General features: G+C 40.7%; 1 protein-coding gene across 6 annotated transcripts in view; it reads left to right on the forward strand.

The window, feature by feature from the left end:
* Nucleotides 1-25,070, forward strand: part of magi2b (membrane associated guanylate kinase, WW and PDZ domain containing 2b) — a 125,779-nt gene that overhangs the window by 72,671 nt on the left and 28,038 nt on the right. For 4 of the 6 annotated variants that reach the window (XM_072435666.1, XM_072435671.1, XM_072435668.1 and 1 more), the window contains exons 5-11: nt 1,007-1,235; nt 4,113-4,192; nt 16,083-16,140; nt 17,268-17,389; nt 18,805-18,987; nt 23,149-23,666; nt 24,433-24,619. In XM_072435666.1, coding sequence (XP_072291767.1) covers nt 1,007-1,235; nt 4,113-4,192; nt 16,083-16,140; nt 17,268-17,389; nt 18,805-18,987; nt 23,149-23,666; nt 24,433-24,619 — 1,377 coding nt within the window. The remainder of the gene's footprint in view (nt 1-1,006; nt 1,236-4,112; nt 4,193-16,082; nt 16,141-17,267; nt 17,390-18,804; nt 18,988-23,148; nt 23,667-24,432; nt 24,620-25,070) is intronic. The other 2 variants (XM_072435667.1, XM_072435670.1) reach the window with 1 other exon arrangement.

Genomic DNA, 25,070 nt, shown 5'->3' on the forward strand with positions numbered 1-25,070 from the left:
CTTTACAGTGTAGCACTTTGTAAGGCTTTGTCAATTTTGTAAAGCACAATACAAATGTAAGTTAAGGTTTTGTTTTACTATTGAGTTGAGTTAGCTTTAGGCCTGCAGCAATTACGGAAATCAACTAATTGTGACAAGTCAACTATGAAAAATAGTAATAGTTGTATTTTGATAATTGTAATAGTTATTTGGACTATATAGACTTTAAAGCATATACGAAAAGTCCTTTTAATAACAAAGACTGTGGCATTATTTAATCAAGATGTCAAAAAATAAAGTATTTCAATTTCAATCCACAATACAATTGTAAATATTCTCCATCTAGAAACCTTCAGTAACCATAATTCAACTTTTATTTGGTTGATTATTATATTTAGGAAGTCTCAATGTACAATTGAAATAAGCATTTGACTAGGCAACTGGAGAAATAATCACTAACTGGTCAACTGCTAAGATAGTTGTTAGTGTCAGCCCTGGTTATCTTAAATAACCATCAGCATTAAACAAGTCAGTCAAGTCGGTGTAATCCCTCATTTGTCCGAGAGGGTTCCATTGTTAATACTGTTTTTGAAAAACACAGTATTAACATTCCCTTGACTCTCATCCAAAAGTAATTCTCAATCTGTGGATCTAGTCTGATGACTCTTTATCCTACTCTGTCCTGTTAATCTATTTTTTTGCACTGTTTTAAGTTTCCCCTGAAACTAATCTTCTATGTTAACAGCCCTGGCTGCAGCTCCCTCATCACTGATGGGTACCTGATTAGCATCTGATTAGCATCTGACTGCCCTGAGCTGATCCCGTCCCATCCATCAAATACATCTAAACTTGTTTAAAATGACTCATTTTGAGACTTGTATTTGGCCGTGCATGGCGTCCTCTCCTGGGGGTTGGGGCTCTGACTCATTGTGCATGGCGTGTTGTACATTCAGGTCAGCATATGAGTGGTATTTTGTGAGGATAACGCTGCCAAATGTTGTTTTTTTCTTTTTTTCCTTGGCTGCAGAGTCCAGTGAGCATGAGGACAAGAGCACAGACGCCTCTGGGGAGGTTGGTGTGGAAGGGTCCTGTCAGCTCCCAGCCTCCTCTGAGCCTGCAGTAGAGGGAGAGGAGGAGCCCAAGTCCCCCTGCAAGTCCCCCGCTAAAGTGCCCGATCCCAACGAGGAGGAGCTGGGGCCACTGCCGGACAACTGGGAGATGGCCTACACAGAGAAGGGGGAGGTGTACTTCATAGAGTAAGTCACAAGGCCTGTTGTCGACCAAAAAAAATCCTTGGTCGACTAAAGACAAGCATTGTACATCAATTAATCACTCTTTTTTTTTTAGAAATCTTAACTTCACCCCAGTTTACAGTTTACAAGAACGGATAGATTCAAACAGGGGCTGAGGGACATTCAGGGGCGTTTAGTAAAATTACATTAGTATATAACTTTGCAGCTTTAATTGCTGATTATACGGCAATCATACATATAACCACACTTTTGGCAAACATCTCTGCAGTAAAAATAAACACATTGAAGCTTGGGTAGTTTTTCACTTTAACGCAGCGGACCAAAATAAAGTAGTTTGCTTTGGAGGGGCCATAGTTTATCATCTGAGTGAGTTCAAACACGTTTAATACAACCCGTTTCTCATACGTGGTGCAGTTCAATGTCTCTCCTGCTCTCTGCTCCTCGTCTTTATCTGACTGCACTCTTACATCCAGCATCAATCTCACCACACACTTCTCCACATGTGTCATTTGTAGTTCTTTGGTTTACATGCATTTTGAAAAATCAGTTTGAATTGGACTAGGCCAGTTATTTGGTTTGCATGTGAACGTAAGGACTGAGTGTGATAAAATGTGAACATATGATTATATTTCTGTGATGTATTTTATCTGCATAATAGTGATATTTTATCTGCATCATTAGTCTAAGAGAAGAACGGGTGTGTGACAAACTGCATTTGTGAAGGGGTTGTAAAGATGGGCCAAAGAATGTTGCCCCGGGGGGGGAGTTGCACCCCCCCTTGCAGGCTTTATAAATACCAAGTGCCTTGATGTGAAGCTGACCAATGAGAAATGTGACCCGCCTATTCCATAATATCTAATAAAACCAACCAGCATGGGAAAAAACGGGGTGAGACGCAGGAGGATCTCGCAGGCTGCGTACCACAGCCTGCGTGATCAGTCCCCGCGTTTTCTCCCAAGCTTGCCATACAAATGTCTGATATTTCTGTGTCGTTTCATATTCTAAGTTGAATTGTGTTCTCGATGTGTTACGGAATAGCATCGGTGTATGTCTCATTCCATGACACTGAGGATGTCAAAGTTTCAGATGGAAAGTTACTGTATGGGTTATTATTATTCATGAAAATAACATTTCATTATTGCACTGTCAAATTTGACTGAAATCAACTGACAACTATCAACCCTGTATGAACGAACCCATCATCGTTTCATACTAAAGTGAATTATTTTAACCAAACCAACCACTTTTTGTAAGAGATATTCAAAAATCATATCGTGATATTTTTTGTATCCTGATTACGATATTCAGACGATATTGTGTAAATCCAAAATACATTTAATAAAAAAATGTCTTTATTACTAAATTAATTGAGGTTTAATTAACAGACAAATGTAAAATGTCTGTCAATTTAATCACAACATTTGCACCAGCCCATTCACGTCATGTAACAACACCTTTCTTTGTAAATAAGAGCTTTAAACTGAGGCTCTTTCAGACTGGAGAATGGGCATTTTTACCTGTTTGATGGACGTAAGACTGTACACGCTGACCTCATGTTTTCACAGAATGGTGAATTACAGGTCAGGGCTTGACAACACAGCATGATCCTTGGGAATGACCTGCTTCCACTGTAGCAGAACATAACAGTGCAACAAAAGGAATTTCTGTTTGCAACATTTGAAATGTCACGAGAATTATTATATTGACTTAACGTTCAATATATGACAGAAAGAATAATAATTTGGAGCTCAATATTTATTGTGTATGTTTTCTTTGCACTTTGGGGAACAGTTTTTTTTCCCTTCAAATAAGATTTAAGCTGTAGAGAGTGAAATTTGTAACTTTTATGACTTTATAACTCCAACTAGCTACAAAAGTATTTCATTTGGCTTTTATTTATTACAGCTCATATTTTTTAATGATATTGCACAGCTTTGGGAGGGATTCTCCTACAGTTATATTGTTATATTGCACTTCAGTATTTGTTATGGTGGCAGGTCTAGCCACAGTCACTAGCCGTCACTGTCCATGAGAGTTTTCTGCTATTGAGATCTGAAACTTGGGGCTACACATTTATAATGGTTCTTTATAAGCTGCTGATGAAAATGACCCATTTAAATTGAACTCTCAGTAACCATTTTGTAATAACCAAACAGCCTACAGTCATAAATATTATATATATTAAGTTCTACATACTAAACTCTATCCCAAAACAGTGCTTAGTAAAATGTTTAGATTAAAACTTTGAAATAACACCATCGACCGTTGAATGGATTAAGCGACTAAAGGCTTTCTACAGCCCTGCTTATCCACTACTTATCTTTTGAAAATTGAAAATCTTTTACTCTTATTTTTTACTTCCCCAACAGTACAAAAAGATTGCACACTATTTTCTCCAAGTGTCCTGCATTTATTCAATGTAAACAAAATATTTGCAATGCGTAGTACTACATTTTCATAAGCTGTGATTATGTACCTTTTCAGCTTCATAAATTCTGCAGCTGTTAAAGATACACTTCATCTCTTCTGTGAAATAAAGTAGTTGATTTATCATTACTTCTTTAAGAGCTTTATGTTTCGCCGGCTTCAGAAACTCTACAGCGCTGGCTTGTGAGCTGAATAATTTATATAACTTATAATTCTAATCACACTAGCCAAGCACTTCCTCTCTTTAGTGATGCATACTCACCCTTTCGCCCTCTCCCATCACAGGAGCAATTAGCACTGCTGGCTAATTAGCGGATTAATGATCATTTAGTTTACCTTAGAAATCCTCTTGTTTCTGCCTTGCTCAGGTCATTGCCAGTTTATCTTTTACCCACGTTGACCTCTTTTTGACTTTAGCCAATATGTTTTGTCCCCCTCCCTTTTTCTGTCCAGTCACAACACCAAAACGACATCGTGGCTCGACCCTCGGCTGGCCAAGAAAGCCAAGCCCCCAGAAGAGTGCCAGGAGGACGGTGAGTGCCTGCTGGCTGGGCTGGAGCTTGTTGGGTAATCATGTTATTTTCCAGTTTAGGTTTTAGCACCTGTGGGAGGTCTGCGTTTCCGCCTTCCTACATTGGTCTGCCTGTGACTCATTGTTCCACTGTTTTTTCATCAGTTTTTCTTATTTTTGTTTGTTTGAAATGAGAATTAAATGTCAGAGCTAATTGTTATATCACCACTTCCTGGTAATCTAAACAGTGAATGTGACGCTTTTGTTTCATTGCATTGTGTTAGCATGACCTGCCTGTTCATTTGGAAACAGGTTATTTCAATGCTTAGTTGAATACACATTTAATGTGAGTTTATTAGCTGATTTAACATAATTGTTTTTCAACTTAGTGTATAAAGGCAATGCTGAAAAAAACAATACGTATGTAATGAATGCAAATAGCATTAGAGTCTTGTCAGTGTGGGTGAATAATGTCAAGGTTTATTCCGTTAATATCATGAATATGTGGGTATAATATATTAACTTTATTGTTCCCCAAGGGAAATTATTTGGACACAGTTGCTCACACATTATATATATATATATATTAACCATACCAAGTGCCAGTTTCAACCCGTTGCCCTTAGGCAGATAACAAATATTTGTTCCTTCATTCTCTCATTCCTTCCTTAACGTTCCTTAAGTCCCACAAAAGACAGTGGCCACTAGTGAATTGCAGTTCTGACATAGATATAGCCTGATATCTGTTTACGACATTGCACTGTGTCCTAGTGTTCACATTACACCATGATGCTGCAAAAGTCACATAGGGCAACTTTAAAGCTGGAGTACCCAACTTTTTTTTCCTGTGGAATAAGATAGCGTTCAGGTAGGCAGGGCCAATGAAACTATGTAACTAAAAGGGAGATTTACTGCTTTTTAAAGAAATTTCCAAAATAGAAATCCATAAAGTTAGATATTGCCATTATGCTAAAATATGCTATAACGTAACGTATGACATCCAATGTTCATGTGACCAACAATGCAATAATGCACCCATTCCCTGGTCTGAATTAGTTCTGTGTAGAACTTATTTTCTCTCGAGGTTGCTATCCCTATTTTGAAAACGTAATGGACGATTTTTTGGCCCAAATCTAAGTCTGATTTCCTCGTGGCGTGGACTGCCGATTAGTCCTGCCACGTATCAATCATAGAACGCACCAACCGCTCACCTGCAGCCACGTACGGCTCGTCCCCAGGAGAGCAGCACGGTTCCCCTTGTCTAAGCGCATGGATCTAACATAATATAGTTCCCTCAGTGTACGGGACAAAATTAAGACGAGACGAGAGATGCGATGCGATGCGATCCGTCGCGCTAATAAACAAACGCACTTCTAGCCGCGATGCTCTTGTACAGGTCCGCACGGGGGGAGTGCGCATGCGCACTTCCACTTCAGTTTTCAAATCGGCGAAAAATAGTCCATTACGCCTTTAACTTACACAACTGGAAGAAGGGCTTCTGGAATAAGGTGAATTCTAGAATGCCATGAACGCAACCTATGTGACTTTGGTGTTTCCCCCAAAATAGAGTAGCATTATAGAGTAGAATAGAAAAGAATATGGCTTTATTGTCTACCAAGGTAGAAATGAATCTTCAGCTCAGAACCACATAAAAGCAGCATAAAACATAAATAGAAGCAGTGGTAAAAGAGATACATTATAAAAAATCCTTTCTGTAGCTCACGTGTGCTTACTCCCGCTGCATTCCGGATGTCCATAAAGCAGGGGACATAGTCCCCCTGTTTTATAAACAGACGTTTGCAAATGGAACTCTATAGTGCCTCCCATTGTGCAGAAGGTCAAAGTTGAGGATGATAGTCTGACACAATGTTTTTAGCTTTATTCAATGTCCTTTTTCTTTACAGCTGACTCAGAGGGTTCTGAGGCCTCCCCACAATCTTGTTTAATTTATTATTTGTTCTGCAGGTCGTGTGATTGTGCCATACTGTCACGTGAACAGTTAGCACACAGATTCTATAATTTATTAACTGATCCCAATGCTGCTGAGCTTTCTTAGGAGGTACAGGCTCATAGTTAAGTGTGACAGACTGTTTGTTTGTGTTGAAACAAGTTAATTGGTTTTGGCCACATTCATTTGAAGCCAACTTGTGTTACACCACGTTTGGAGGGCCTTTGGGTGCTCTAGATAGACCTCCTCAGCTGAGGCATTGTTCAGATCCAGGAGACCAATAAGGGCCATGTTGTCTGTCGACCCTTGCTTTGCCACTTAGGTGTCTCTAAAAGCTGTTCTAAAGCTGTGCACTTGCCTGAATGTTAATGCATGTGAATACAAAGGGTTTGTGAGGGCTATGGATGAGTTAGATACCTGCTTCCTCCTTTGTAGAAATCTTAACTTCACCCCAAATACAACTTTCTGACTTACTAACAGAACTTTTTAGGACAGTACTGTTGTTTTGCCTCTGCCTACCTTAGATTGGGTACAGGTTGTTTCTCAGAGGTGTTCCAATCAGATGTGTACAGTCCCCTGCTGTTGTCCCAGCCTTCACTCACAGAATTAGTGATGTGATTCTCCGGCACCACTTTAAATCAATACCTCCTCTGCCTTCTCTTCCTCTCCTCTCTTCCTCGTTCCCTCCTTCATCCTGCGCCTCAGCTCAGTAAAAGGGCCCAAATGTGACAGGAATCCTAATCACCCTGCTCCTCTCTCTCTATCTCTCCTGCACACACTCCCTTTACTGTTGGCGGGTCTGCAAATATGGTGGCTGTGGTGCATGTTTCATCCCAGGCAAGAAGGGTTGCACAATAATATGGAGGCCACATACTTGGTTAAGTATGTAATATATCCGTATTTAAAATCTATTGTCCAGCTAGATTTTGCCTTCATCACAAATTAATCTCCTATTTATTTAAAACATAATACAAGTAGTAGTAAATGTGTTTAAAGTAGACTTGGGTGTCTCTCACATTGATCTGAGTGTTTTTTATTTGCTAAAACCAACTAGATTTTTTAATCTGTTTCTTCCAATTCACTCCAATCCAGATCACAATACTACTACTTATTAGCTTTAACTGTACTTCAAACTACTCTGCTTTTTCATTAATTTCCTTTATAATATAAGCAAGACATTAAGCTGCTTTGTTAAATTTAAGTGAACATAAAACCATGGAATTACAAATAATTGCTTTCCAAAATGGTAAATTCTGTTGAGTGAATGGCGAGAAAAGACAGTGTCAGCCAGGCACATTTCGCCTTCTCCTCATGCCCTTAAGTCAAACCAACTAATATATTTGAATGTTAAGTGATACTGGTGATGCTGAAGGAAAGGAGAGGAGGAAGAGGAGGCTGAGGGAAGAAGGAAGCGAAAGTGCATTTATAGGTGATGGGTTTATAGTATCCATGTTCTGAGTCCAGGTATCCGGTCGTCGAGGCCCCTGCCTTTGACTGCTACCCAGATCTCGCTGCACTGGCCCTTTTCAGATCCTCCTGCAGGTGGACCCACGTCGCTCCTTCGGGCTGTGCCCTGCGGGGAACGACCCGGTCACCAGACGCTCACCGTCGAGCACCCAGCCCAGGGTTGTTTCACTCGACATAATGGGCTTCTGAAACTGTTTTGGTCTGACCAGTCACTTAGGATCTGTTTGCCTTGGGTGACCCTTCCAGTGGCATGAAGCCCCCAACAACACAGCTCCTAGGATTATTCGGGTGCTTAAACCCCTCTACCGCTCTCACCTGGTCGTGGAATTTTGGACCTATACTCTCCATCGGAAAGCAAGGGTTGATAGAAGTTTGCCAAACCAGTCCACATGTGTTTGTGGATTTGGCGAAGACATTTGACTGTGTCCCTCGTGGTGTCCTTTAGGAGGTGCTCCGGGAGTATGGGGTCCGGGGCCCTTTTCTCAGGGCTGTCCGGTCCCTGTATGACCAGAGCAGGAGCTGTGTTCATTGCCAGCAGTAAATCAGACCTGTTCCCAGTGCATGTTTGACTCCGCCGGTGCTGCCCTTTGGGGACCACAGGATCTCATCTCTGCTGTCAATCTACATTCATATCCTCACCTATGGTCATGAGCTTTGGGTAATGACCAAACTGACAAGGTTGCGTTTACAAGCGGTCGAATAAAATTTCCTCCGCTGGTGGCTGGGCACTCTCTTAGACATAGGGTGAGTAGCTCAGTCACACGGGAGCACCTTGGAGTTGAGCTGCTGCTCCTCCACGTCGAGAGGAGCCAGCTGAGGTGGCTTGGACCTCTGCTTCCTGATGTCTCCTGATGTCTCCTGGACGCCTCCATGGGGAGGTGTTCCGAGGAGACGCTGAAGGGACTATGTCTTTTGGCTGACCTGTGAACGCCTTGGGATCTCTCCGGAGGAGCTGGAGGAAGTGTCTGGGTTGAGGGAAGTCTGGGAGTCCCTGCTTAGACTGCTGCCCCTGCAACCCGGCCCTCGATAAGTGGAAGAAGATGGGTGGATGGGTTTATAGTAGACTGGCTGGCCGTATTAGACAGGTGACAGGAAATGAGAGTGAAGAGATACAGTGCTGGGTAATAATACATCGGTCAGGTTGAAATCAATAAATATTAATGTATTAATTCTATACAGAATATTAAAAAAAGTCAATAAAACATTCAATAAGTTAAATACAATATCACATACAATATGGAATAAAATCATGCAAAGTATGAGCACTGTCTTTTTGGGTAATCTTTAACAAGTGCACAAGATTGTCCAATTTAAAAAACTGTGTTTTGTTCCATAGAGATGGAACAAAGCCTTTTTTCCCAATTCTGGGTTGATATGGTGTGACTGTAAATAAACATGTCCTGAGAGCTTAATAGATGAGTACCTGATCTGATGTTCAGCATAGATAGTAAATAATCAGGCAAAATACCAATAAGAGCCTTGTAAACAAATAAAAGGCAATGCTGTTCTGTTCTGTCATCCAATGATTGCCATTCTACTTGATAATTGACAGTGTAGAGTTCTGTATCCTTCTCCTGTAATGAACCTTGAGTTCAGAGGTTTTAAGACTGTTGGTTGCTGTAAAATGTGTATATATATATGTGTATATATATATATATTTTATATATATATATATATATATATATATATATATATAATCACCGTAATCATCCAGGACTGAGCGAAAAGTATCCTGGATTAACTGTTTTCCAACAGTAAGAGGAATTCAATTTTTATCTTTAAAGAATAATGACAAACTGTCTTTTTATATCAATAAAAATGACCTGATATCTGTACATTTTAGTGTATCGGCTATCAGCCTTAAATATATATTTTGTTTGGGCTGACCTTCTGCCTAAAGAATACACACAAAGCTTTATTTGAACTTTGAATGCAAAGAGAGAACTGCACTAAATGTAACAAAACTGCTTTCTTATCCAGTTTGCGGTAAAACAGGTGTCTGAAGCTGTTTTTAGTACATTCTATTCACATCATTTGGGGAAAATAATCTAAATCGGCCCAGAAAACTGGCCATCAGGTTTTCTGGATTCTTAACAATCAGTATTGGCATCGGCCATGAAAAAACCCTTAATCGGTCAATCTCTAATCTAAGCCTGGGTTTAGACAATAAACAATTAAAGTAAGTTGTTTAAAACCGCTGTCTATGAATTCATTTGAATTTGAGGACATGTTTTTATTAGTGCGTGAATGTCTTGTTGAGTCTTGTTGGTGGGACCCTGCCTCACGCCAAAAGTTGCCCTCAAAATATGCAGTAGACTATACAGTATATTTTTTCTGGTCATATTTGAAATGTAAAAAAGAAACATACAACCACATTTCCTCCCGAGTCCAGCGCCAGCTAAATGACACCGATATATAAATAGTAACCTGTGATGTCCTTTACAGTCATCCTGCTTCTATTTCTGGTCTCAAACCACAAGCTAATGTTACAACAGCCGCCAAAATGGACATGTCATTTCCTCATTCAAACGTAACAAGGAAGTATGCATAAAAAAAGTCATGTGAACGGTATCAAAACAGCCTAAGAAAACTGTGCGACTGAATATCATTGAATATTCTATCTGGGGTCCGTCTCATCAGCAGTGTTGGATCGGGGGGGACTTGTGTTGCACATATGTAAAGCTCTGTTAGAGTTGTACGCTGGATATGACTTGTGGAGTTCAAAGGCTTGTCACTGCAGTCCCGGCTTACTTGCGTTCATTTTGTCAGTTTTATCGTTACATAACTTATGCTCGCGTCTCGATGCTGTGGCGGCTTAGGAGGAGAGGAGCAAATGAAAAAGCAGTGAAAACCATCAAACACGGTAAATATGTAACTAGTTTGCCACGTGAGGTGTTCTAGAATGAAATTTACTCTTTGTATTCAGTATGGCAAAATCCTTCATCTGTTACCACTTTATAATAACTACACCTTAATTATCCTACATAAAGCATGGCCAAAAACATAATTTATAAAGAACAGGTTTATTAAGAACAATTCAGACTTATTGATGAGTTACTAAGCCCAAATCCTTCTTAATGAACTATTGCTTCATACCGATATGTATCACAAACAAACAAGATAAAACAAATGTGTTGGGACATAGTGTAGCCAAAGCCCTTCACCCACATGCCTTGTATGAATGTGTATATATTCTATAATGATTTTTTGGCCCATAGGCATGAAATGAGGGTGAGAGAGAAGGGAGGACATGCAGTCAATTCTCAGCCGGGATTCAAACTCACGACACTGGCATCGACTGGCATATGTGGTGCCACCTTAACCACTCGACTGCCAAATCAACTAGAATTTCTACAGGAAGTTATTCAAATGATTCTATTTGACTGAGAGCAATTTCGGCCCACGTTTGTCTCAATTTGAATTATTATTTGAGTTCCACCGGCCTCAAATCACACGGTACGTTTTCTAATTCAAGCCACGTGTCCCTTTTATACCTTTTTGCACTCAGTTGTCACATCCTACAATAAACCGAGACATCGTGGAATCCTGACCATAAGGTGGATGACAAATGTTGGCGACAGACGAAGCGATGATGCAGACTTGAGTAGTGAGGAAGAGCCCATTCACTTTGACAGAGACTGATGGACCCGTATGCTAAAACATTACCACTCACTTACATCACTATCATCACTTTGCGTTGTGTCTAGACAGGACAGACTCGTTTCCATGGTCCACAGATACCCCTGCCCCCCCTCTCTCCTCTCCTGCTGGGCTGCGTTCATTTTTGGCTCTGAAATATTAAAGTTCAATTGTGCATGAGCGGCAATAATTCGCGAACATGTTTCTTTCCCTTCCGAGTCAGATGAGTGGAGTGAACGTGTCGGCGTCTTCCTCTTGGTGGCACGCACAGACATTGTTTGTGGGAGAAGATGAGTCAGCAAATGCAGAGGAATTACAATGGAGGATATTGATATAAACGAGTGAATAGATAAAGCACATATGTACATTATATAGGGATGTTTGACATGAATAGTGTTTGTAAGCTTTCAAGGTGAGACATTTCACCTAGTAGTATTCAAGCAGCATGTTGAAAGGCGTTGTGCCGTGAAAAACATAATTAGTTATTTTTAAACTCTGTGCTGCAGTCAATCTGTATTGCTTGCTTACCTTATGCCTTCCTAGCATCCTAATTATTCACCGCAATGAGTTTATAAGTGCTTTTCACAGTTCCCTGACGCCAGAGAGAGTTGCAGTCATAGTAAAGACCAACAACCACTAGCATGCACTAGCAACAGCACACTTCCTGCTTCTTGGAGAATAAAACACTCAAATAGATGCCTTTACAATATTTCTGTAATGGGGTAAAACACATTTTTATTTATTATGTGAAAAAATTACGTACAACCCCTTTAAAGAATCCCGTTGGATGAGGTTTTGTGAGGCTCAGTATTTATTTGTTGTACAATAAGAGTTGCAAAAAATCAAATATAAAACTTCTAGGACTATTATACATAGTACGTGCTAAGTGTTTCATTCGGCTGTTTTGGAGTTTTCTGAGTTTATTCTGCTGTAGGGTTTTTGCGTCAGTGGTATGAAATAGCTTAGATTTATTATTAATTATCCTGACATTTTTCTGTAGCAGTATATCGCACTTGCACATTTTCTATTGTAACAGGCAAAATTATAACTAGATAAGTTGGAAGAAGTGCAAATATAATCTTGTTCACATAACGATTTTGTCATTAGATTAAATTTACTCACTTGTACTTAAGTCTTAAGTATTGTTACTTCAAACTAAATATTGAGTAAAAATATGCTGTCAGAAAAACTACTCACTTCGGAATATAGAAACAGAACTCAAATATAGAACTTACTGGAAATAGAAGAAAAAAGTGGAACACGCTGCATGGTTAAAGGTATGTTGTGCATCCAAAAGCACCCTGTGGTCAGTATTTAGGTTAGTAGCCCAATTAATTTTAGCCTAAAAGCCCAGTTTTACAAGTGACAGAAAAGTTTTATTTTAAATGGCGTATAGTTTTTAAAAAATGTCAAAATATATTAAAACCTATGTAGAGGATAATTATAATGGTGAAACCTCCCGACCCATTCAGGGTAATTATATTCGCCTCAGCTAAAAAGAAACAAAAGCGAGAAACACTAAACGATCTACAGAACAAATTAAAACTTTTGGAAAGCACACATACAGAAAATGTGAACCCCCAAATGTTATAAGAAATTAAAGAGATAAAGAGGCGAGATTAATAACCTCAATAAAAATGAAAAAGATAAATGCTTTTTACCAAACAAAGATACTATGAAAGTGGTTCAAATTTGTCTTAATTGCTTTCTTAGGAGCTTAGAAAACAACTGGGAGAGAGAACAATATTTAAATGCCAGACAACCAGAACAATGTAATTCTAACCAAACAAGACCAACTTCAATCGTCATTTCAGTGTTCTCACTGAGGTGTTTTAGCAGGGCGAGGCGCCATGGCCAAAAAATACCACCAGGTTGAAAAAAAATCCGCCAGGTTGGAAAAACAAAGATCGTGTTTTTTATTCAAGTAACATACAAAGCTATCATATAGTTAAGAAAGCTACACTCAATAATGTAGACAACTTCGTTGTAATTCTGGTCCCAAATGTTCATTTGGCACCTGTTCTGCGAGAGCGTCTGTGGTAGTGTGGTAGTGATGGGTGGCTAATAACTCTTGAAAACCAATTTATTCCGGAGTAATATAAATGTCAACGCAACTACTGAGGAGGGGGATAGGCAGGGCACCGTCTTGACACTGACTTGGTAACGGTCAGTTCAAAAAAGCAGCGGATCTACTTCCTTGAGCCTTATAACCTACGTAAACAATGTCGGCAAAACGGAAAGCTACTGGAACTTTGGATTATTTTGGTTTCACAAGAAAGCCTCGCGCCGCCTACGGCGCTCGCACGGTGATCTTAATGCCATATTAAGATCACTGCGCGAGCGCCGTAGGCCCAAGCGAAAAAAAATTCTCTCCTGCGTCGCTTGCACGGTTTGTCCCACCGCCCAGTGAGAATACTACAAGAAGAAATATAACATTTTCTTGACACTTAATTTACCCATCATGACATCAAGGCCCGAAGTCACTGGGATAGGCTCCAGTCACCCGCGACCCCGAAAGGGAACAAGCGGTAGAAAATGGATGGATGGATGGACATCATGAAAAAGTTAGGTGCTGAAATAACTGACTTTGAAATTCAAAGCACAATTAAAAGACTAAAAGCAATAAATCTCCGGGAGGTGACAGGTTCACCTCAGAGTGGTATAAAGCTCTATAAAAACACTCCCCTACTTTTGTCAACTTTTAACTGGGCAGTTAACAGATCTGGTTTCCCCGAGTTGGATGCAAACCATTATATCCTTGATACCTAACGAGGGGAAGGATCGACTTGACTGTGCTTCAAACAGACCAATCTCAATTCTGAATGTGGACTATCGCATGTACACCTCAATTATGTCCAATAGAATGGAACAAATACTCCCAAATCTAATTCATAATGATCAGAGAGGATTTATTTACAAACGACAAACACAAGATAATATACAGGCTCTTTACGATAGTCCAACATCAAGAATAAAAATGAATTGCCCTTTGACGAATCCACTGACTTTGTAAAGAGGGGTGAGGCAGGGTTGTTCCTAGTCCCCCCTCTGTTTGCTTTGTATTTGAAACCATTGGCCCAATATGTTAGTTAATCAGAAAAAATGCATGGTGTTACAATTCACGGGATGGAACATAAACTAGCTTGCAATGCAGGTGACATTTTATTGTTTCTGACCAAGCCAGAGATTTCTATACCTAAAGTGATGCATTTCCTTGATGATATTGGCCCAATGTCTGGATACAAACTGAATTTACAAAAACCTGAAATCCCCAACCGGCTGATTGATGAGTGGAATAAAGCAATCTCTAGATTCATATTGCATGGTAAAAGACCCCGTATCCGATTCCAGACCATACAACTGCCAAAAAAAAAGATGGTTGGGGTCTACCTTGCCTGAAAAATTACTTAATTTCAGCTCAAATCAGAGCACTGCTGTACTGGTGTGACCCAGAATATGAGGCACAATGGAAAAATGGAGTGCAGCGTTGTGGCAGCGGCCGAGTAACTTGGAGGAAGTTGAGAACCCATGGGTAAAATCTGCTCTTATGACATGGAAGAAGCTAATCAAAACATAAATTGAACAAAGATATTCAAATCTTAAGCTGGTTTGCATATGACCAAAGTTTTGAGCCAAACCGCACCGACCTGAGATTCAAAATGTTGTTAACAAAAGAGCATAAGAGTTTTTTACCAGCTTGTAAAAGAAAATCAAATTAAAAGCTTAGATATGCTGAAAGACTCCTTTGGCTTGGGGGAACAGGACTTTTATAGGTACTTACAAATAAGGAGTAATTATAATCAAGAAATCAAAGCACATAAATTGCAACTTTCAAGGCAAATAATATCTAAAGTATATGGATGTATCAATGACTTGGACAGCCAATCTACTAACTATATTAAAATGAGAAAAGGAAGGTAATTTTGCCCATGGATGAGAAGTAGGAAGAAATATGTACTCCACAAAGTCCCATGTTTGTAGGAATTTGTTTTAGAAGAATGTGACCCTCATGTCAAAGTGCTCATTATTCTCAGGGAGGGGCCTGAATGATGGAGAAACTGTGACAGAAATATTGGGCACAAGTTAACAAGGCAAGACTATTTTAGGTACCACTATCCCACTCAATTTTGGTTTTCAGGCCCCAAAAATTAAATACTTCTGGCAGTTGGGAAGAAGGCAGTCACACAAATGGATGACACAAACTGCCCCGATGATTAAGGACTGGACGGACATCATAACTGACATATGCACCCTCAAAAAAAGAACCACTGGACTCACAGTTTTGAAACATGAAAAAAGAACTAGTTTATTTTAAACTCCTTACAGCAGTCCTCATGTATCGCCTCCAAAATATTCACTGCGATAAGAAAAGGCTTTAAATTTAGAAGCAGTGAAAGCGCTGTGGTTTTATTTTTTTATTTTTTTATTTTTTATTATTTTAGCAAAAAATTGGATACATGCAGTAGTTCTGTTTTTCACCTTTCAAAACAGTAAAAATCATTATTTCTGTGCCCTAATAAGCACAATCTAGCATTAGCGGGATAATGGCTGTAGTAAAGCATTTTAAAGGTTTTTTAAAAGCCATTTGCTCTCATCGGTGAACCTGGTTTCAGTCAATGCGGGAATATTAAAACATTCCTTCTTCTTGTCCTGTTGTGTATTGACATCTGTGCAGTGATCAGTGTGTTTTGAACCTTTCCGATCGAAGTCCTGTCTGTCCATTAAAGCAAGACTTTGGGATCACCCGTCTTACATTCACCTCGTCTCCTTTCTCTGCTTTAATTTAGAACCCGAAAGCACTGATTTTCCCTCACTCTGAATGTCAGCTGACTCCATCTTCCCTCTCTCTCGTCCACAGAGCTGCCCTATGGCTGGGAGAAGATAGACGACCCCATCTACGGCAGTTACTATGTGGAGTAAGTCTCTTCCCGTAGGCTCGGTTATATCCATGCCACGCTTGTAAAACAGAAAGCATTTTTATGGTTTACTCTGACGCCGCATGAATTATGAATGAAGTTCTTTATATCTCGATGCTCCTTTGGTAAACTGTAAAATGTTTGTTGTTGACACAGTAATGACTTCACCTGATCATGTTTTTTATTTGCTACATTGCAGACTACAGTGTGATCGGAGAGCGCCTTTTTTACTTTCAGAAACATTATGGCGTGCTCTAATCTGCTGTAATAGATTTGGCTGCATCAACAAATATGTCTGTGTTATCTCAGCTTTGTGCAGCAAATATGATTAACGAATCCAGCACTTACTCAAACTGAAACTGAAATATTATGTTGAAATATTATGAAGCATCGCCGAGGTCTGCCAAGGTTTTATCAACTTTCTTGGCTCAAATGATAGCAAAGACTATCGGTATTAACATACATGAATGAGAGAATATAGTGAATAATGTATGAATGTTGTCAGTGTCGTTTAAGCGATTTGACTGATTAGTGGTTGGCAGCAAAAGTAAAGATGGACGAAGACGATGATGAAGATCGTCCCCGTAAAAGAATTTACGCCTGGCTAACCATCATAGACCATATTAGACCAGCTCAGACAACATAGTATATCACTGTACTACATTCCACACTATGGTTGTTGAATATTTAGAATAATGGTTTTAACCTGCATGTTCCATTAGAACTGTGAAACATATTTTGGTTCAAATTCGTCCCTTTATCAAAAACATAAGTTACTTCAAGTTGTATGCCTCTTCCTCATGTAATCCAAGTCTGAATTGTGAAGTCTACTTTTTGAAAGACGTTGCCAAGTTATACTTAACCTAAGCACAAACAACAGAATAACCTGTCTTATTCTGCATAAACTGCTTAACCTGTATTTTAGATCTTTACAAAGATGTTTCTAATACATCATATTTCAGTATATTTGTCAATTCTCCTGAAAAATGTGACCTTTGAACAGACTCTGATTATTAAAACACTCATCTAAACACAATATTTATCTGAAAAATTGCAATTAGGTATTTTTCCCAAATCGTTCAGTGTATTATTATGGTTATCCATAAAGTAATGTTGTGTATTTTCAGTCATATCAACCGGAGGACACAGTTTGAGAACCCAGTGCTGGAGGCAAAGAGACGCCTGGAGCAGCAGAGACAGATCCAGAGCCAGGGCCTGTCTGCTCTGCCCCTCCCCACCATTTACAGAGGTACAAACTGTCATGTTCTCTCATCCTGCACTTTACTGATCACAGCTGGAGGGAAGTACTACATACAATCATTAATCATTCAGTCTAAGAAACAGTTTTAGTCAGGAACTTTTACATTTTAAACTTCTTTTTTGCTGCTTTTCAGGACACACAAGATGCTTCACAGAACAACAATAAAATAGTCAATTGGTTAGTTAGCTAGTTTCATTTATTGTACCCGCCGGGCAATTTGTCCAGTGCATAATCGAACAGAACAGAGCGAAATGGTTTTGTTCATGTCTGTGGGGATGAGACTGAATAGAAGCTCTGTTACATCTGAGAGTCCTGTATCGTCATTAAGTTCATTAAGTAAAATGAATGCAGAAAGATCAAAACAGTTGAAATTGAAATTGTGATAATGGATTTAGATTAAATGGAATTAAAGATTAAAAACATTTCTTATCAGGTGGGTCTTGAGGTTTTTCTTGAACGTGTGGAGGTGGGTGCTGTCTCAGGGTTTTGGGAGGGACAGGAGGCTGGTTTTGAGGGAGTGTGGTGATGGAGCAAGATTGTGAGGTAGGAGAGGGTCAGACTGTGGAGGGCTTTGAAGGTAATGAGGAGGACTGTGAACTGGATGTGCTGTGAGATGGGGAGCCAGTGGAGATTCTGGAGGACAGGGGCAGGCAACAGAGTTTGTGATGTCCTGTAGCTTATTAAGTGTTTTGCAGGTTATATTGTAAATAATGCTATTGCAATTTTTTACATAGTTCTTGAATGTGAAATTTCCCTCCATATCGTGCTGCCCTACAATCATTTAAAAAGCAGGAGGCAAGATTTGTCTGAAGGCCTTAGCTCTTCGGTCCAGTAGTTCTTGTTTTTCTGGGCATGCTGTTGTGTCCTTGGTTCAGACACTTCACCCACTTGGCCTCCAGTGTTCATACGCTGGGGTATGAATGAGATTGTGTTTGTGAGAGTGAACAGATGGCTACAATCCAACATGTTCACAACGTGCTTATCATGTGTGTTCATTAACATGCACAGTTCCAGCCAAATGAACCAATAATACCACATCTACACATACATTTGAGTGAAAATAGTTGATAGGATAGAATACTGGAAATATACTGAAAAACAAATGTTATTTGTTCATATTAATGATATCAGGATAATTCATTTGTAAATATCGTATTGAAATCCTTAAAAAGTGTAAGAAATTAAAGTAATTGTACATTTAAATTTCATCAACATGATTAAGGATTTGTGTCATTCTCTTTTCTTACGTCACATGTTTTTGTTTTAATAAAGCTGATTAAATGACATTGATATGATTAATAATAATACAAAAAATGAAACTATTAGAAGTTTACTCTTTTATGCAAATCTGTGGACACATTTTGGTGGTGTTTTATCTTTATCTTCTTACACTCTCCCCACAGAAAAGCCTCCGTTTACGCGGGACCCGACCCAGCTGAAGGGCACGTTCCTGTCGACGGCGCTGCAGAAGAGTAACATGGGCTTTGGCTTCACCATCATCGGAGGAGACGAGCCTGACGAGTTCCTCCAGGTCAAGAGTGTGATCCCAGAGGGGCCGGCGGCGCAGGACGGCAAGATGGACACAGGTAAAGCCCATAATCACAATACATCATAAAAACAATACATCAAATCAAGCAGTATTTGGTTGCTGATATATTATAACTTGTAGACCACTCAAATAAATGATAGTGGAAGCCCCACTCCATTTTAAATATCTACTCCAATTAGACCTATATAATTCTTTGCTTTTTGTTTCAGATTTTAAAGAAATAAAATAATGGTACCACTACCTTCTGGTTGTATGCCATTTAGCAACTTTAGCCACAACTGCGACAATAAAGCTGTTTATTTAGTTACTTTCTGCTTTACTACAGATAGTGAGTGTTATATTAACAACTTCATATTTCCTGATAGAAAAAAGGTACAACGTTCAGATGATTAAGATTATTGTTTTTATTTATCCAATCCAAAATCCAATTACCAGTAACTGGTTTTGCTAACACCACCAACAGATCATTTCTTCAAAGTGTATTTTCTAAAAAAGTTTGAGTTTTCATCTTCAGAGACATTAATCTGGAGAGGACGTCAGACCCTCAGTGGCATATTCGGGCTGTACTATTTATATGAGCTATATTTCATCCCAGACAAGGACAGACCTTTACCAACTCTCACTAAATAGATTTATCATCTTTTAAAGTTTATGTTAAATAAGAGCAATGATTTCCTTGACATTGATAAAACAGAAATAAATAACAACACTTCACCATTAACACACTGTAACCATAGCAATAGCAAGTTCTTGTTTTCAAATCTCTAGGCAACAGACTGAAAGAGGCTGCAAAAACTGAATGAATTTGTCATCCAATACTTCACATCAGATGAAATAATTTCCCCTCATGTCAGTACAAGGACGGAAAGTGCGTAACACGGGGCTGTTATTTTAGATTCACTCTTCTTTTTTCTATCAAGGAGAAAATTCACTGTGTGCAAAGACAATACTTCTATTCATTGGTTCAGTTAAATAAAGGTTAAGATAAAGTATACCGGTACTTCATCCTGTATATTTGACTCGTCCTTTAATGTGTTTGGGGCATTGAGCGGTTTTCCATTTTTTCTTAACTTGATCTTAAACATGGCTGATCTCTGGCCTCTTCTGTTGTTCGGTTGCTGTGCTGAGTTCAGAGACTCCGCTGTGCTCCTGTCTGCAAGGCCATGGCCCGGCCCAGCAGGAGAACCACTGCAAAATGTAACCCCTGAGAAGCATTTGTGGTGACTCAGCTTGTAAACGTGTGTAGCACAGAAAGTACAGCCAACATCATTAAGATTCTATCAGATCAGTTTGTCAAAGCATCAAAGACCAGGTGATCTAGACTAGGCTAGACTAGTATTTGGAGAAACATTTTACTGCAGTTTTTGCTGTTAGTCTTAATACTAGTTGTAGTTCATACTATTATTGATGATAGTTGCCTTTTAACATTGTGCACCCCTGTGAAGTTGTACAGGGGGCTATATTTCTAATGTACAGAGGTGTTTACTCTTTGCATACCTCTGACAGTAATGATATGTTTGTGTCAGGTTACAGCTAAATTTAGGGCATACATTGCAATTAACATAATTTTATATTCCACCATTTCTTTCAAGTGCACACACCAATGTGTCTTGTAATCCTTCCCTTTCCATGTCTCCTGCATCTTTGTCTGGCTGCCTTTCATGTGTTCTAATTCCTATCGGACCTGGTCATCTGACACCTCTGCTTCCGGCCTCACTGTCCTTCCTCTCTTCATCTCTCCGTCCTTCTCTTTCGAGCTTCTGTCTCTCCTCTTGCTCGCTGTGTGACATTGCCATAGTGGCACATAGGCCGCCTCACATTAGCTGGCCTATTTGAGCTGCACAGCATGGCTCAGAGGGATTGAGGATGAGTAAATGTGGTTGTGTGTGCACATGGATCAGCATGCACGAGTCACAGAGAGAACCTCCACAAGTGTGAAATAGAGGATTTGAGTCAACTGTCATGGCTATATGACTGTACAGACTCATTTTCTAACTTTTTTAATCTTCAAATTGGATTGACCTAAACTTGACCATGACTTTGCAGCCTTTTTGTTTTTGCTTGTGACTAATGTTGTCATTATAAAAGTTAGTTCATAGAGATAGGAATAGTTTTCTAGGCTCTAAATTATTTAATCAACTAAAACGCATATGTTATATCTTGTACACCACAGTAATTAATCATAAGAAAAGGTGAGGCTAAGGTGGCTATTGTTCCTGGGGCAGCAACAGTTAATCGACTAAACCCTTCAGTCGCCATATTTCAACCTTTATTTGGTTTATAATGTAAACAAAAAAGTCATTAAGAGTGTTAAGCATTTCGGTCATCTTCTTCCGCTTATCCGGGGCCGGGTTGCGGGGGCAGCAGTCTAAGCGGGGACTCCCAGACTTCCCTCTCCCCTGACACTTCCTCCACCTCCTCCGGGGGGATCCCGAGGCGTTCCCAGGCCAGCCGAGAGACATAGTCCCTCCAGCGTCCTGGGTCTTCCACGGGGCCTCTTCCCGGTGGGACATGCCCGAAACACCTCCCCAGGGTGGCCCCCAGTAGGCATCCGGAACAGATGCCCGAGCCACCTCAGCTGGAGGAGCAGCGACTCTACTCTGAGCTCCTCACCCTGTCTCTAACCTCATGACCATAGGTGAGGGTAGGAACGTAGACCGACCGGTAAATCGAGAACTTTGTCTTTCGACTCAGCTCCTTCTTTACCACAACAGTCCGATGCAGCGACTGCATCACTGCAGCTGCTGCTCCTCCCAGCCGCTTCACACTCGGCTGCAAACCGTCCCAGTGCATGTTGCAGGTCCGGGTTTGATGGAGCCATCAGGACAACATCGACCACCCAAACCGGACACCCTCCGACCCCTGACTGCGCCTAGAAATTCTGTTCATAAAAACAATGAACAGAACCGGTGACAAAGGGCAGCCCTGGCGGAGTCCAACATGCACTGGGAACAGGTCTGACTTACTGCTGGCAAAGCGAACACAGCTCCTGCTCCGGTCATACAGGGACCGGACAGCCCTGAGCAAAGGGCCCCGGACCCCGTTCTCCCGGAGCACCCCCCAAAGGACACCCCGAGGGACACGGTGGAAAGCCTTCTCCAGATCCACAAAGCACCCGATGGAGAGTCTCGAGCTGGTCCAGTGTTCCACGACCAGGACAAAAAACACTCTGCTCCTCCTGAATCCGAGGTTCGACTGTCGGTCGGATTCTCTTCTCCACCCAGTGTTTTTAAAGAGTTCTACAAATAACAATGGATTGTATCAGAGGTAAAAGTATTTTATGGGCCAATTCGTTCTTTGCATTTGACTCATTTTTAATATGGCTTTATAGGGAAACCTGTTTTCAGCAGTGGGGAGCCGTAATGCCACACCTGGGGGACCATCTCCAGAGCTAGGTTTCCAGCCAGGAGTGCTGATAGCTGGAGCATATTGTACATGCAAACAAAAGAAAAACATGCAAACTTCAAACAGAAAAGCCAAACTCAGTCTTGTACTCGTGCCTCTCCGGTAACGTGCAGCCAGCTACAAGTCGTGACAAGAGATGTAAACGTCAATGAGGTAGTGATAAAAAAGTCTTCCTTGTTGAATCGATGCTGAATCCAGTTTTGAGTCGAGAGATTAACTGGGTAAGAAACATAAAGGTCGACAGATGGGTACATGATGTTAGAACAGCCTGTCTGCAGTAGTTTGGAGATAAAGTCGAGTTTGCACATGGTCTCGTCTCGGCGCTGGCCTGTCAGTGCTAAACATAAGTTGGTCTCCGCAGACACCAGTGTGCACCAGATGGCTGTCAGACTCCCAGACGCACTCGCTCTTCTCACCTCGCTGTCTCACACGTCCGCTGCCCATGGCCTCTAGTGACACTGCACTGATATGATAACTTCACCCACCACCTATGACCAGTGGGTTGTGTTATTAATAGGCAGGGTGGCATCATGAATGAATGAGGAAATCTATACTAATGTCATTTTTTAATAACAAAACTAAATTGCAGGTTAGAAAAGACCTGTCTTGAATAAGTTTGAGGAAGTTTGAGGATCAGGTGTGGTCACAGGATTAACAATGAAGTCTCTTGTCGTTACTGAAAACACTTCAATTGTTCAAAATGTAAAACCAGGATCTACATTATAGTTTAATTGTAAATAGCGGGGAGTAAAGCTCATGTCTCCTTTAACCAAAGACATCCCCGTGTCTCCAGGTGATGTCATCGTGTACATAAACGACATCTGCGTCCTGGGCACCACTCACGCAGACGTGGTCAAACTCTTCCAGTCCGTGCCCATAGGTCAGAGCGTCACCCTGGTGCTCTGTCGGGGCTACCCTCTGCCTTTCGACCCCGAGGACCCTAACGCAGCTGCGGGGACCTCTCTGACCCCCATCGGCCTGGAGCATCGCCCCCTGGTGGTGAACGGCCGAGGCAGTTACGACCCCTACCTAGAGTACCTGTCTCTGAGCTCCCAGCTGCCCTCGCAGAGCCTGTCTGGGACACCTCACCCAGGGGACACTCACCTGGATGGGTCATCCCTGCCTCCCACCACCCCAGGGTCAGCTGTCACGCCCCACGAGGACACCGGCTCCATGGGCTCAGGCGGGACCACAGCGGGGGCCGGGGTGACAGTGCAACCGGCCGAGCTGCTAACAGTGACTATGGTGAAGGGCGCGGAGGGGTTTGGATTCACTATCGCAGACAGTCCCACGGGTCAGCGAGTCAAGCAGGTGAGCAGTCATCTCTATTGACTACACTTGAATATCCATGCGACCATTTCTATTAGTCGCAACAAACTTTGTTCATTCCACCCTAAAATATGAATTTTAACTATGTTGATTTTTTTGGCCTTAATGTTGTGATGTCATCTGAAACACAGCGATTGTAGTGAGTGTCTTTGATGGACATGTGTATACTATAGGTCTGTGCATCACTACTCTTCGGTGCTGTTTTTAGATCACTGCACATGAGCTAAAATCATAGCTCAAAGTGATCTTTGTCGCTTAAGTACCACATATCTGAACATATGGAGGGTCCCAGACTAGTGGTCATTTTAAAGTCAAATGTGGACCAAAGGCCTCACTTTGCTGCTCTGGTATTGTGCTTTGTGGGTATTGAGTAAACCAAGCCAGTGTTATTGATTCAATTATTACAAAAGAGCTAAGCACTTGTCTCTGGCATCAAGCATCTTGTGGTCACTGAAACTTATACAGCCAACACGGCCTTGTTTGTTAGTTAGGTATACTTTATTTTGAACACAACAACATTTAATATTAAATTATTAAGTTGATAAATACAACATTACAGTTTTCCTGTTAAAATTGGGTTTTGTTCTTGAGTCTGAATACAAAAGTGCATCTATTCTATTTCCTTTTTTAATACCAGTTGTTCAAAACGTAAGTCTTGTTCATAGTTAGTTCATGTCTTTAGTGTGTTGTTTGTGATTTGACTTGAGTGGAAGTGGTTGAGTATTCTCTGAGTCTCCTTAATGTGTAGGTCACTGTGGCGCAGGTGTTGGAGCCAGGAGCGCCACAGGGAGCGTCAAACCTGATCGAGGGAGACCTGATCCTGGAGGTGAACCAGCAGCCGGTGGCAGCAGCCGGGCACAACCGTGTGGTGGAGCTGCTCAAGGAGTGTCCTGTGGGCGCCGAGGCCACTCTGCTCATTCAGAGAGGAGGCACAGGTCTGGGACTTCTACTTTCTCATGGGGCTGGGATGATTGTCATTAGATTAGAAGTACATGGATTTGCTCATGTCACAGAAAGTTGGAAATTAATGGACCAGCAATGCTTATCTATGATTGCAGAAATATGTTTTTATTTGAATAATTTTACCTCATATAAGTAGAACTGTAATGGACTAAAGCCATTCTTGGTTGACTTGTCAATCGATGAATCAGCTCTAAAGAGGGTGTGACGCTGGCAAAAGCTCTAAAATCATAGAATCTCAGGCAAAAACATATACAGTATCCTCATAAATGAAAAGACAGATTAAACTGTCCAGTCACTCCAGCTAACTTTCTGCTGGGGTCAATATATATTTATATATTAATAAAATAATTAGTTGACTTCTAAAAAAGGTGATTGATTAAGACAATATCGAACAAAATGAATCGACCATACAACTATTAATAC

Source organism: Eucyclogobius newberryi, unplaced genomic scaffold (genome assembly GCF_026437365.1).
Source record: "Eucyclogobius newberryi isolate DKJ021-1_F unplaced genomic scaffold, fEucNew1.0.hap1 SCAF_7, whole genome shotgun sequence".
NCBI lineage: Eukaryota > Metazoa > Chordata > Actinopteri > Gobiiformes > Gobiidae > Eucyclogobius > Eucyclogobius newberryi.